Raw genomic sequence first — 15175 nt, 5'->3', positions numbered from 1 at the left:
CAACTGGAAATGTGATGGGACAGCTCTGCTCTGGAGCATGTGGCACGTCTCACTGAAGTGGAAAGTGTGTCACACCCGGGTCTCCCTGCAAAGGCCACAGCTGAGGAGGCAGCTTGTGCTGGGTTTTACACTCCAGCGACGGGAGTGCCACGTGCTGGGGACGCCGAGGTGGCTCTGGGCTCTCGTCAGCTCCGTGCATCCTGAAGTGCAGAAACAAGCCCAATAAAAACCCCTCAAACTTAGAATCTTCTGATGATGAGAGTGAGGGATAGCAGAGAGGGCACAACAGTCAAAGCATGTTGTGTGCTGCTGGATGTGGGAAGAGCTGCCAAAACAAGGAATTTGGAGGTTGCTGTTCTGATGTTCTTAAGGGTTCCCCTTTTACTTTTCTCTCATAGAATCTGTTGCAATAATCAATATTTGCACAAACCCAGTCTTAACTTTTCCCCCCTCTAATTGATGTTTGACACCTCAACTGCAGATGGGAAGTGGAGGAGTTGTTGGTTTCATGGAACAGCAGTGGATTAATGCTTGTTCAACGTACTCAGGACTGGAAAAGTCGCTGTGGAGCCTCAGGTTCTCTCACAGACCATGGCCAGAGTTATTCAGGAGACAGAAACCAGTCCTTCAACCAATGCCTCAATCAATCCTTCAGCCAGTCCTTCCTGGGTCATTCCAGGTGCAGTTAGACTGCTCTGTGATGAAATCCATTGATGATGAGCTAACAAATGAAATTACTTCTTATGTTCAAAAAAAGCAGCTTCATGAGCCTGAAACCTGACTCATTTCACCTGTTGCAAAAAGATTTCTGTAGACTTGGTGACTTCTTGTGTCACGGGCAAGTAATAAAAATATTTTCAGTGAAGATGGTGAAGGACACAGATGAGGTGAACTTTTTTTCCTGGGCTGATAGACTTGATCAAAACATTTGAGGAAGATGCAGCAGTGAAGTTTGTATCTCCTGGTGTTTAACACAACTGTTTTAGTGCTGTATCAAATAACTCCCTCCCTTGTATTTAAAGGATTAGATTTAGTAACATGTGTCTAAGGTTGGTACAGGTTTTCCTTATTTAGAAATAAGTGTTTCCATGCTTTTTGCAATTTGTGGTGCACTTAAAATGTCTCTGCTGCTTTGTAATTCAGTGCTGTACACACATTTTGAGGGAAGTGTCACTTTCTGAGAAATTTTGTGCTGCTTTTCATGATTTTGAATGAATCTGTTAAGTACCATGAATTAGAAAATTACTTACAGAGTGGAGTTTTCAAGTTTTTATTTGAAAAGATGGGATGCAGAGGGCCTATAGACGATGAAAGTCCTCATGAAAGCTCTCTCTGCAGTGGTGTTTAGAAAGAAATAACTGCATTTATTATTTTTTAAAAGTTTTCCTTCTGGTGTGCATCCCTCAGAAAGAAGGGGAGAATTACTCTGCTGAGGAGGGCTTAGAGGAGTTTGGTGCTAGGCCTGGAAAATAAACCTTACAACTTAAGGCTCAGAAGTTTTTTTTTCACTTTTCTTGGTGCCTGGATTGCTCTGGGTGATTACTGACAAAAGGTAACTGAAGGCATTGAGCCTTTTTGTGTCCTTGACAGAGACACAGAAGCCAAAAAGCAGAATATGTACCAATTCTGTCAGGCACTAAGAAGTCATTTCATAAAAATAAAAGGATCAAAATGTTGGAACCGCTCACCATAAAAATAGAGGACTCATTGTTGGTCAAAGTCTTTTAAGACAAGATTAGGTTGCTTGGTAAAAAATAATTTCTTTGAGCTTCTGGGACATTTTGTGCATGGCCTGGAAAGAGAAGATGATCCTTCCAGAATTGAAATCTGTTAATCTGAGCAAACCTTCTTCAGGGCCCTTGAAGAGAACAGAATTGCCTTTGTGGTCTCACCATGTTCCTAATACTGCTACAAAGATCATAATCAAATCTCATGCTTCAACTTTCCAGTGTAAAGGTTCAGGCAGGAATTTTTCCAATATTCAATTAATTAACTCTGTGCTCTGCTTTTGTTTTGCTTCTCTTCCCCTTCTGTGAAGCACCAGAGAGGTAGAACAGGAGAATTGTAACCACCCCTGCTGATTAAAAACTTGGGTCACTATCAGCATCCTCATTTCCACATGGAAATTGCCTTTTTTTACCAGCAACTTATTGGTAGATTTATAGAGTAGTAATTAAAAAAAAAAAAACAAAAACAACTTAGTGGAGTAATTTGCTGTGTAAATCTTCTGGGTATACCTGGAACAGCCAGGCCCTTGGAATTGCTGTCACTTTCCTCTCACCTGTTGTCTCTACAAGTTTGGAAATTATATTCCAGTTCAGGCTCTTAGCAACTTAATATTTACAGAAAATTCTATTTTTTTTTTTTAATCTTGCAAGTTGCTAAAGCTGGGCCTAGTAAGAGATTATGTTCAACTATTAGTTACTTTAAATAGGCTTTCAGTGTAAGTTTTAATATTTTTGTTGACTCTTAAAGGCACCAAAAGTAATTAATAAAAATAAGTTTGTGCTTCGGGCTGGGCTTTAAAGAAACTTTGTGAAGGTGGTATAAAATGCAGTGATACTGGCCAAAGATTTTATTAAAGGCCACAATTGACTGGAAAATCCTCACTTAAAGAGTGTTATGTACAGGGCAGCTTTCCCAGCAAAAGTTTTATTTCAGTTTTACACCTCCAAGCTCTTTTTTTTCCTTTCTAGACTCATGAGACCAACCTGTCACTGAGGTCCCTCTCTCTTTGAGTGGGATGTTCATTGTGTGGCAGAGTGGAGGAAAATCAACCCTTGACAGCAAAGAAAGCCTTCAAGGCACAGAAAAATGGGCCTCATGTTGATTCCATCACTCTTCTCCTTTTAATAATTTTTTTTTTCATTAAAAGAACACGAGGGTTTTGAGTGGTGTGCTTGTCTCTGTGCAAGCATTTTGCACAGAGCTTTTTTGCCATGGTGGGACCCAGCAAATCTGGGAGGAGGTGATGCTGTCGTGGGACACGAGCACAGATGTCACCAAGTGCCAGCTGGATGAGGCATCTGCTATTTCCCCTCCATCCCTGCACTGCAGCACTCAAACAGAAGAAGATACAAAGGCCTGAGTGTATTTATACATTTATTATTGCCACATTTTAAAGTTGTTGGTGGATTTGTGTCCATTACTTTTAAAGAAGTTGTTGCTCTCTCTGCAGCTCTTTGAACAATCAGGATACATAATGAGTATTTGTTAATAATCTATGGGATTTATTCACAAGAATTTTATTTGTGACAGTTTCAGAGTCTTTCTGGCCTATCTATATAAAATATTCCAGGCTAGGGGACGAGAAGCAACCTGGGATAGTGGAAAGTGTCCCTGTAAAGTGATTGAGCTTCAAGGTCCCTTCCCACCCAACCCATTCTGGAATTCTGTTATTCCATGATATTCCTTGGTTATTGGCACTTGAACTCAAGGTTTTACCCATTGTGGTTGACAAAAGCATTGGTAGAATGGTCTTACCACGATTGGCCAAGAAATAATGATGATAATAATAATAATAATGCATTTGAGTGGCATAATTACTACCCATAAATTGGAAAAACTGTTCAAAACAGGCTGATGTGGCAATAGTAATCACTATTAAGTGTGTTGATATAATTTCAGCTATATCTACTTTGGAGATTTCTGTTTTGAAATTCCCCTTCTATCAATATTATAATTTGCTAGAGGCAATAAATCACTTAATTTAAAAAAGTTTGTACATAGATCTTGCAGTGGCTTTCGGTGTTTTCGAGCAGGAGTGAACTTTAATGTGAAGGAACTGACTCGAGTTTCACTGGTTTAAAGGTGTTTTTGAAGGGCCTTTGAAGTGCTTGAAGTAATAAATTGCACCCTCCAGTTATTAGCCTAGGAAAATGTATATTTTGGGAAAAATTTCAGTGGGCAAAATGTCAAAAGTTATTTTTTCTATTATTTTTCTGACAGTTGTCTTGCTGTGCATTTACTGTGTATTATACATTACTGTATATTATACAATACTGTATAAACCATTTTATGGTCTTGAGGCATTGAGGGTAAACAGTTGGCATTTGTCCTCCAGCTTTCCAGAAAATTCTCGAGCAGCTTGAGCAGATCCAAGAGACAAGTGAGTGCTGGGGCAGGAATTGTGTGAAACTCTGTAAAATAAAACAGATATGGGCAGGGGGGAACACCCTCTTTTACCAATGCTCAGGATATGTTTGTACAGCTGGCAATTTGTGCTCCTTCGTATTCCTTGACCTAGAAATAGCCAAGGTTTTAATGCGTTCTTGGAGGGGGAGAAAGGTGTTGTGGAACAGAGCTGCCACATCAAAGCCTCTCCTCAGCCTCTAAAAGGGTTTCCACCACTGCCTTCCTCGGCCCTATCGAGCACTCAGCACTTTTCCCACTCAGCCTTTTTTATTAAGAAATGGCCTTAAAGCTTTTATTTATAAGAAAATGATAAAAGTGACACAAAGAGTTGAAAAGATCTGTACGGTTCAAACAAAAGTCCATCAGGGACATAATGTAAATTCTGGGCGAGGTGTCTCCATCAGCCCCAGTCAGGCAGCTCAGCTGCTGCTCTGGGGAGAGTCCTCCCCGTAGGAGACAGTTACTCTGAGGAGTAGTTTTGTACTAGGCTGTGGTTTAAAACTTCCAAAGTCTTCCTGGTGGTAAAAGAAACCAAGTGTTTGATAATCAGTTGCACAATGCAGGCTGATGGCCATCCTGGAGACCGTAATTCAGTTTTCCTTCTTAATGTAGAAGGTTTATATTGACCCTTTGTTCTCCAGGATTCTGCTGGGGTTGCTAGGATTCTGGGTCCAGGACTTGATGTTCTTGGAGGCCTTTTCCAATCTTAATAATTCTGTGGTTCTGTGACTTTGCCTTCAGCGTGCTAAGCAACATAAGGAGGCAGAAAGAATTAAACCCCAGTTTTTAAAATACCCTGATTTCCATTAAAATAATATTTTTTTTTTCCTTTCAGCACCAGCCCACCCTACTGCTGTGTGGATCTGTATTCCCTGAGAACAGGAGAGATGGTCAAGTCCATCCAGTTCAAAACTCCTATTTATGACCTGCATTGCAATAAAAGGTAAGGGTGCTCTCTCTGCATTCCTTGCGTACTAGGGCATGCCAGATTTTGGTAATAAATAGAATTTCTGGTGTATGACCTCCCTGATTTTCCTTTTTTCACTCTCCTGTAAGCAGAGCTCTGCTTCTCTGTTTCTCAAGGAATATTTCAGTTGTAATACATCAGTGTGCTTCCCCCATGGCTTTGGTTTAAGAAGCTCAAACCAAAAAATCATTTAAGCTTCTTTCAGTTGTGCTAAAGGGTGAGCAGGAATCGCTGAAATCCTCGATGATCCACCTACAGCTGGGGAAATTGGATCACAGAGTTTAAACAGCACAGAGCACTAAGGAGTTTGTCTCTCTTCATTGTGTTGGTGTGTCAGATTCTGCCTCCCTGCACATCCAAAACATTCCTGGTGTGCAGTCTGTGGTTTGCAGGGAATAATGTTCCAGTGAATCAAATAACAAAGCAGCATCTCTGGGTTGGGATAGAGAGAAAATGGCTCTGGAGGCTGAGGATCACAGAGCTCCAAGAGAACAGCATCTGTTGTGTCCATGGAATCAAATTTTGCTGAGTTAATGTGAAATCCCCATCTCTCCCAGACCCACAAAACTGGAGTTTTGTGGTTTGCTTTGTAGTTTGCCGCATCTTTTTAAGGCAGAAGAGAAATCCCAGGATCCTTGTGTGAGGATCCTGCTGATCCTTTGGCACTCCTGATGGGAGAATTTGGAGTGGTGACTTTGGTCCAAGCCCTGCTGACGTTGTGCTCCCTTCACCCTCCCATTTCTGCCATGAGTCACCGTGCCCTGGGGGAGTGGTGCAATCCAGTTCCTGGGGTAAAGGTAGAGCCCTGGATGAAGAAATTCCTGCATTTCTTTGGGAATCCATATTGCCATGCCAGAATGGATGGTCCTTCAGTAAATAATAGCAGAAATCATTGGAAAATTCAGAATGATTTGGTTTTTGTGCCTGGTTTTGTTGCAGATGGGGTGTAGGTGAGTGTGCAACTAAGTGTAAATTGCTACTAAAAATAAATCAATAAATCCTCTGGAATCATGCATCTGGGGGGTTCATTTCTGCAGAAGGACAGAGTGTCTTCAAGGAGGAGAAAACAAAAATCTCCAGGACTGGAAAATATTCCCATCAAATATCCATAGGTTTTCAATATATACACATGACACTTCCACCTGCAGTCAAAGCATTCCCATTATTCATTGGTTTCCTTTATTTTAGGCAATGTAGAAAAAAGTTAGAATTGATATATTTTCTGTTTTTTTTTCTCTCCTGCAGTTTCAGCAATTGGAAGATGTCATTTAACTAAAACTACTACTATGTCCAAAACTAATTTATGTTATTTATATATCTGAAAACATCAGCAAGCATGAGGGGATGGTGTATATTTTCATTTTAGTGTAGTCCTTCACAGGTATTGAGCTCTCATGGGAGAAGAGGAAATGTTCTTGTGGCAAAACAGATAAAAATAGGGAAAAAGGGGTTAAAGGCTGATTTCACACTTCTGGGAGATAATCATCACCCTTTCCCCAAGGATATGAGTTGAGGCTGAAGTGATTCATCCCGTTTTTAAAGGTGACTGTTCCAGGCTGTAACACACAGTCATAATGCTCACACGAAGCATTAGGTGTGTGTTTTAGCCAGTGAAAGATGTGATTAATTTTTTTCCATGTTATATCTTTACAATTAAAACTATTACAACAATATTTAATAATGCTCTGTATTGACAGCTAATTAAAAAATACTTTCTCACAGTCTGCCTAATGAGAGAATAACAGATTATTAATTATGTCATATTGCTAAATGTAGGTTTTATGGGTTGGTTTCCCAGGTGCTTCTTTCATGTCAAGCTTTTAAAAACTTGGTTTTGGGAAGTCATCACTGTGGGAGAAAGCGTTCCCTGGTTCTGAAATTTCCAAGATGCTGCTTTGCTTCCATATTTGCATCTCTGGGCTCTTTTTTTTGAGGCAGCACCACGTTTCCTGTTACCCTGTGGTTTTTGGCCTTTACAATGGAAGTGTGTAATGTACAAGCAAACACACAAACACACATCTTTAATATGCTAATTGACCCAAATTCTGCTTCTCTCAGCTCTGTTTGTGTACTGATGTTCTGGGTATTACACTCCCCCCTGCTTTTAGCAAATAAAAGGTTTTAATAGATTTGCACTGAGGCGGGCAGTGGGATTATTTCACGTTTAGCTCGTGTTCTGCCGATTGTTGTTTGAGTCAGTGACAGTAATTCAGGGTCTTTGCAGCTCCATTCTTGCTTTTTAGTGGAGCTTTGACTGCAAGAGCTATGTCACAAATGTGCTGTGCTGCTCTGGATCAGCCCCCTGCACTTCCTGAAGTGGAGTTCATGTGGTTGGGAGGAGAGAGAGCCCTCCATAACTGCCAGGGATTGGTAACCTGGCACTTCATCACTGCAGAGTTTATATTGATGCTTCTGAAATAATTACATTTAGATATTGAATCTTTAAACCAATACATTTAATGTCTAAAGTGGACATTCCATTTCTGTGTTTCCAGGATCCTCGTTGTGGTCCTGCAGGAGAAAATCGCCGCCTTTGACAGCTGCACTTTCACCAAAAAATTCTTCGTTACCAGTACGTACAATTTTGGGCTCAGAGGTGGACAGAACAGATTTTTTTTGTTTGTTTCTTTATTTCTAAATCCTCAAAGCAGGTCTCCATGAATCATTTGGAGCTTCAGAAAAACTTGGTTAAAAAAAAAAAAAAAAAAGCCCCAAATCCAAATGCTACTCTGTGAATATTGAACTCTTTCCTGTATTTATTATTGCTGTAACTAATTGTGAAGGGCACCCACGCTGCCATCCATCAGTAGCTGAACAATTCTTTTTTTCATTCTACACAAATATGTAAAAAAGCCTCAGGTGGGAGTTCCAGGTTATCCCATCAGCAGCAATGAAACCCATATCAACACTGATCTACCCCCTGTTCACTTTTGGTTGTTCCTTAGGAACACTGGGTTTTTCCATGTGTCTTTACAGGTCATAATTTAATTTGGAAAGGTCAGAGTTTTATTATTTAAAATGAGTCTGCATTTTTGTGGATGTACTTTCAGTCACAATTAGAAAAGTTTAAATTATTTTTTTTAATTGTCTCTGTATTTGTGGAAAAATCTCCGTAGGAGAAGCTGTTTCATGTCATAGTTTGAGGGAAAGCAGCTTCATGCAGTAATATTAAAGTTGCCAATAGGTGTCAGTTTCTTCCTATCCATGGATGTGAGATACTGGGAATCTGCTGGGATTCAGTGACAAGATCCAAACGGGAAAGGACTTATTTTTGTCCTATTCATCGCTCCCTTTTATTTCATCACAAAGAATTTGAGTACAAGCCTTGCTTTTTTTTAGACCAAAAGTAAAGAAAACCCCCTCATTTAAATGTGTGTTCTGATAATTTTTGGGCTTTTTTTTTTTTAAGATACTGCAATTTATTTTTAAAAAGTAATATCCTGAAGTTAATTTTGAGAAGCAGGGATACTCTATTCTTAAACATAACTTTGATTTGCCTTTTATGGAACAGCTGTGGAATTTAAAGAGAATAAACCGAAACTTTTGGAGATAATGATGAAATTATTTTTTAAAAAGTCCAAAAATTCCTGAAATGTCACTAATGCCAGTGTATTTCTCTAACTGTGCTGCTTTTCACAATGTGAAATTCAAGAATTTCTGAAACTTTCCTCCGGTTTAATTAATGACAACCTCTTTTTGGGGGCATTTTGGATGCCCCAGCTGCCAGAGCTGGAGCCAGCACAGCCCTTCCCTCTGGCTGTGACATGGTGTGAGTGGGCAGAGCTGTGCTTTTAGCCTGGATTTCTTTTCTGGGGTTTGGGACCTGTCCTGAGGATCCCAAGCTCAGCCATTGCCTGGATCCCGCTCCCAGGCGGGTGCTGTGCCCTGGCACGTCGGGGCTGCAGCGGAGCTTTTGTCTGAGCTTCCCCATTTCATGTGCTGAAATCTCCTCGACCTGAGAGCCTATCTTTAAAGGCTTAAATTCCTCTGATGTGTTTGAAATTGGATGTAAATGAGCTCCCTCGTTAGCTGCAGGGATTTCTGGGAGGCAGCCAACTGGCCACGACTGCCTTCTTTGGCTGTGCCTTTGAAAAAAAATTATTAAAGGACAGTGCCAGTATCAATTTAAAAAAAAATAGAAATCCTTGAAAAGGAAGCTCAGGAAAAGGTCTTGGAGGCCTTTTGTTTGCATTGTTGGGGCAGCCTCTGTCCTGTCCAGACTGATGCTGGTGCACCTCAGCTGTGAGGATGTCACTGCCTGCCCAGAGAATGTGACAGCATGAACAAGAGTCTCTGGCTGGTTTTGGTCAGGAGGAAGGGCACAAAGGGCAGAAATATTACTGAGGATCACTGACGCTTTGAAGGGTTTTGTGTTACTTTTAGAAAAAATAATTTTTTTTTTCCAAGAAGATTTGGTGATGGCTGGGAATCACATCTTCCATCCCTAAGTGCTGTGGGAGCCTTAGAACCTCACTGAGACAGCACAAACATGAAGCAGAAGCTCTGGTCTGTTTTGTTGATTATTTATACATAGAAATGAAATGCAGAGAATGTCCAATTAAAAGCAGTGTCAGGGATTCTGAAGTTCCTCAGAAATGCTAATGCAGCTGCCATGCACATGAGGAGTATTTGTCTTTCTGTTTTTGTTTTTGTGGTTGGATGTGTAGCTCAATATATTGTTACAATAAATATACCATAAAATATTCAGGATGTAGATGGTCAAGTTCGTGCTGCTGTTGGAATGTTTTAACTCCTGCATTTCCTGATTTTTCCTAAGCAAGTTTGACATAGAACTAACCTTTGTTTTCCCCTGCTTGGGATTACATGGAAATGTGCTGATTTGACTTGGATGGCAGGGAGCCAGCACGCTTTATTTGTGCCTTTTGTAACAAAACCTCAGTGTACAGGTGCTCCAGACTGGGAGAGGGAATTTAAGACAGGTGGAGGGAAAACATGCTGTAACTATTGTAGAAAAATGACCAGGATATCCCCTAATCTACCCTGTGGGGCGTTCTGATTTTGAAATGTCTGCTAGGAGAAGGCAGAACATCAGTTTCATGGCAGCCACTTCCATCCATCACTGCTCTCCTCGTGCTTGGAGCCAGCTCCTTTTCCCTAAGAAAAGACACCAAGGGGAGGAGAAAGCCCAGCAGGAATTTCACATCCTGCACTGGTTTAGGTGCTCATGTGGCCAAACTAAAAAAAAAAAAAAAAAAAATTAAAAAAAAGTTCATTTGATGCTTATGTTAAGAATGTGTTTCCTTTACTAGTTGTGAGCGTCAAGGTGTGGATTTTAAATAGCTTCTGAAATAGCTCAGAGTTTAATTGTGGTTCACTTCAGATTTCCTTCAGAGCCTTTTCTGCACATGACTGAAGGATCAGAAACCAAAGTGATGCACAGAAACCAAAGTGATGCTCAGGCTTTTTTTGCCTCTACTTTGCTCTAAACAAAAGCTGCAGAAAAGCTGAATTCCATTGATTTCTGTTCCATCAGTGCTCCTCACCCCAGAACTGCTTACTTAGTGCAACATTGCTGATTATGAATATGGCCTGATGGATCCTTTCCTTCTCCATAAAGAATATCCTGCCCACCCCCTGGGCCCTGAGTAAAGATCCTCCCAGATAACATCAGGCATGTGGCATCATCGCTGTGTCCGATAACAAGGGGCTGCTCAGCTTCCCTGGCCCTTCACTCCTCATATTGATAAATTCTCCATCCAGGATTCCCCAGGGAGGGAGACAGTTATTGCAGCCATTAGCTGGCACCACGTTTCTATTGATGCTGTTCTGCAGAGCCCTGGGAGATAATTTTGCAGATTTTAGTCAGAGTAGTTTATTGTATAGAAAGTCTGGAAAGGCTCTCTTCACCACAAGCCAAAATCAGTCAGTGGATGTTGAATGCCTTGCACCTCTCCAAGTGAATAAAACCCCCAGAGCAAATGGTGTTGGATGCTCTGATCTGCACTTTGGATCTGGGATTGCTGTTTGCTCTCACATTCACACACAAGGAATAATTTGGTGGTTTCAGTTTGTCACAGGGCTGGTCTGGAAATCTTCAAGGCTTTTTTGGACATTTCTGTTGGAATTCCTTTCCCTGTCGGGCTCACGGGAAGCAGTTTGAGCTCTTTGGGTGTCTTATGAAGAGGTTTAATGCCTGAAGAGTCACATTCTTCAAGAAGTTGTGTGTGTTTCCCTCCTCAGCTGTGGGCATTTCTCCTGGTTATCCCACACGGGATAATAATTGACAGGATTCCTTTGTCTGTGGGGGATCAGCTCAGATCGAAAGTCCTCGGGGCAGGTGGGAAGGGAGCTCCTGAGTCACAGGATTTTCTTGATCAGTGAAGAAGAGCCAAGTATGTCCCTGTGGATTGCTAGAAGCACTTTTAATTTTTGTACACCCACATTTATATGAGCACCTACCTCTTCATGGTGTTTTTCCCTGAGAAATACTGATTTAATTTTGCTTTTTCTTATTAACAGCGTTATTTATAAGGGTGTTTTCTTCCTGGCTGTGGGAATCAGTGTCTCACCATTCCAGGATAATGCTGAAACACGTTTTGGAGAGGTCTTTAGGGCACCGTGGTGGATTTATGGGAACAAACAGCTTTGGTGCTTGCAGGAGGTTTTGCTCCACTGCAGGAAAATGTAAATACAACAGAAAGCTGCATAAAGCCACAACAGAGGCCTCAGTCCCTAAGATGTCTGTCTGTCCGTCATATCTCCTGGCTCTGACAGTTTTACAAATTAGATGTATAACAGGAAGTGCTCTTTGTTTCTGTATAAGTTATTTTTATCTAAAGCACCCAAATCCTTAATGTTAAAGGGCAAACAAAGTCATCTGACATTGTCCTGCACAGAAACAACAACCTCAGTGGCAACTTTTATTATTTGTCACTGTCCAAGTCTGAACAAAAAAAGAAAGTAAACCTGAGATTAAACATTGCACTGAAATCAATCAAATTGGTGCTAAATTAAACAGCGAGGCCTAATGAACAAGAAAGGCCACTGATATTTTTAGTAAAAGCTCTGGGATTGTGCTTGGACCTGTGGAGTAACAGTAAAATCATAAAATCATGGAATTTGTGAGCTGGAAGGGACCCACTGGGCCCATCAAAGTGCAGATGCTTCCAACTGCCGTGGTAGAGTGAACAGGGAAGGAGATCTCTGTAGTAATAATAATAATAATAAAGTAAGAAAAAAAGACCCTGGGTGGCAAACCTGATTTCTCAGTGGGTCCATCCTGCTCCTTTCCTCTTTTACTCCATTTTATGGGTGATACTTAAACAGAAGGAAGTACAAGAACAATGGAAGAGTTTTGGAAAATACGTGACAGTGTGAGAGTAATAACATTTACACAGGGCCTTTCATCTAGAAGGAGCCCAGAGGAATTTATAAACAATATTGCTTTATACAGTTTATAAACAACAAAAAAATTGGTTTGCTAAAAAAACCAAAAAAACCCAAAACAACCAACCAAAAAAAAATTAGATAAAACAACTTATATGATTTGTTTTCCTTGTGATAAACAAAGCTTTTGCTACAACAGCATCACTTTACCCATTATTTACTGCATATTCCCTCTCTGTGCTCTCTGTCGTGGATCTGCTTTCTGGCTGCTCTGCACTGCAGGACTTAAGGATGGAGTTTTGTAATTCCATTCCTAGGGAGAGCTCTGTGTTTCGTAAGACCCAGAGAAGAATTACAGATTGATTATTGGAGAAGTAGCATCACTTCAGTGGGTTCTTGGAGCTATTTATTTAAAAATGCACAATGGCCCTGCTTCGCTGATTTTCGAAGTGATAATCCAGCAAGTCCTTTGAATGATTGAAAGCAAAGAATTTTGGTTGAAATGAGTTGCTTCTTTTGGAGTTTGTTTAGAAGACTGTGTTTAAAACCACTGGACACTTCAGCTGACATATGTCATCTTTAATGAACCTTGCCAGGCACTGAACAGAAAAATCCTTGTTTCTCCAGAAATTAGGAAGGTTTCCTTAGGATGGAGGTGAGCCTGGGAATCTCTGCCTTCATGGCATTCCCTGTGACCCAAAAGATGCCATTCCTGCCTTATTTTGGGATTAGAGACAAAATCCTAAAAGGCTTTTGTATTAATAACTGCCCATCCTCTCAGCTTGAATTAAAACTGCTCTCCTCTGGTATGGATTCCTCACAGGTACAAGGTGTGACATATCCATTAAAATTCCCCCCCAGGAAACAGTAAATCAAAAATAGTTATAAAAAAGGATGAGTATGGACCACTGCAAAGGAAACTGGAGAGGACTGGGGGAAAGAAAGCAGTGAAAATGATGGAAAAAGAAAGTTTTCCTATTAAACTGATAGGGGAAAAAAAAGACTGAAACAAGATAGAAAAAAATTCAAAATGTTTTTCATTAAAAAGTAAGAACAAAGTCAAGATAGAGAGGATGAAAGTCTGGAAAATACCAAAACCAGTTTTTTTTTTTCCTGTTCTATAAATATTGTTGTAGGGAATAAAGTTCTTATAATGTACTGTGAAATTAAAAATCAACCAGTACTGTCTTAAGATAAACATGATGGGATGTGTTTGAAGGAAAGCAATGCTAGGTGATTCTGATTTGGCTTTTTCATTGCCTCAGCTCTATTAATTCATGTATTAATTTGCAGTAGTCATTTTACAATATGTCTTAGTGAGGTTTGAGAAAGAAATAAAATTATGCTGTGGGTAGGGAGTTACGAGTGCATCGTTCTGCAAACTGAAAATAAGCCCTGACTTAGCTCAGACGAGTTCTGACTGTTAACATCAGATTCTTCTAGAGAGAATATTGTATTCCTGTATCTCCTTTAAATCTTTCTTTTATGAAGAAGCTGTGGAGATGCTGAAGAGCTGCCCCGGTGGAAGTGGTTCAAGTTTTATTAGTGGCGTGTTCGGTGATTTATTGGCCCAAGCTCTGTTCTAGCTGACACAGCCTGTAATGACTTTGTTCCTCTGAGCAGAGTTTTCCCAGTGAGCTGTTTGTTTAAAAGACAAGGGAGAGGACAGGAATGTGTTGCTTTTCTCCTCTTGGCTGCTCTCTTTGTGTTCACGTTGCCATCACTGAAGATCCAGGTTGAGCTTTTGGAAAACAATTCAAGGAAAGAACTGGAGCCGTGGGTTTCTTGGAGGAGCTCAAGACTGATGGGAAGATCCAGAGTCAGAGGAGGGGATATTTGTGTGAATTTTCACAGATGGGTAGAGGAGGTGATTTGGTTTATTTTGGGCTTGGATTTGAATCTCCAAAGGGTGGTAGAGATTTTCATCATTACCACAGGAGTAGTAATTGAAAATTAATGGTGAATAAATAAAGCTGCTCTTTGCTCACTCACAAAGCAAACATTTGTGTAGCTCTTTGGAGAACTTCAGGTAACGTGGGATTCCTGTATTCTCAGTAGAACAAAATACATAAAATCAGCACAGCAATAATTAAGTTTAAAGCATTTTTGAATGCAAATAATCACAAACTATATGCTTATTGCAGTTATAATTTTATAACCCAGTTATTAAAAAAAAAAGGGAGAAACTGAGAAATTGTAACACTGAAGAATTTACCTGTGGGTCTGTAGATAACAATTACATCTCGGAAGTGGGAAACCCGAGGCACAGGATGTGAGGTCCCAGGGCATCCTTAGCCAAGCCCCTCTTCAGAGGGATCCTGGAGCCCATTTCTTATTCCTCACTCTTCCTTAGGGCACCACCAGTTGGAATTTTTGGATGTAGGAACCTGATAAAATTAGCAGAAAAACTTGGGACTTTGATTCTGATTTTCATAGTGCAATTTTTCTTCCTTTTTTCCCAGCTTTGAAGTTACTCATTTCCTCTGCACAGAGGCAGAAGATAACTGTGTACTCAAAAGTTATGAAGTAGTTTCCACTAGGTTTTCACCTATATTTTTGTGAGTGATAGGCCCAGTGAAGCTGGTTCCAAGATCAGATATTTTTTAGTACTTGCTTGGTTTACTTCACTTCTGGAAGGACTTTCCCTGAGTGATCCTTTCTTGGATGACCTCTCCCTGCTGTCATTAAAACTTGGAAACTTTGGTCTTCTTGACAGTTAGTTCTGCA

General features: G+C 40.4%; 1 protein-coding gene across 6 annotated transcripts in view; it reads left to right on the top strand.

The window, feature by feature from the left end:
* BCAS3 (BCAS3 microtubule associated cell migration factor) overlaps positions 1-15175 on the top strand; it is a 300455-nt gene that overhangs the window by 28815 nt on the left and 256465 nt on the right. For all 6 annotated transcript variants that reach the window (XM_068210669.1, XM_068210670.1, XM_068210671.1 and 3 more), the window contains 2 exons: positions 4970-5077; positions 7597-7673. In XM_068210669.1, coding sequence (XP_068066770.1) covers positions 4970-5077; positions 7597-7673 — 185 coding nt within the window. The remainder of the gene's footprint in view (positions 1-4969; positions 5078-7596; positions 7674-15175) is intronic.

This window comes from Anomalospiza imberbis, chromosome 20 (assembly GCF_031753505.1).
Source record: "Anomalospiza imberbis isolate Cuckoo-Finch-1a 21T00152 chromosome 20, ASM3175350v1, whole genome shotgun sequence".
Lineage (NCBI taxonomy): Eukaryota > Metazoa > Chordata > Aves > Passeriformes > Viduidae > Anomalospiza > Anomalospiza imberbis.
Note: the sequence above shows the minus strand (reverse complement) of the source record. Positions and strands in the feature narration are given on the sequence as shown.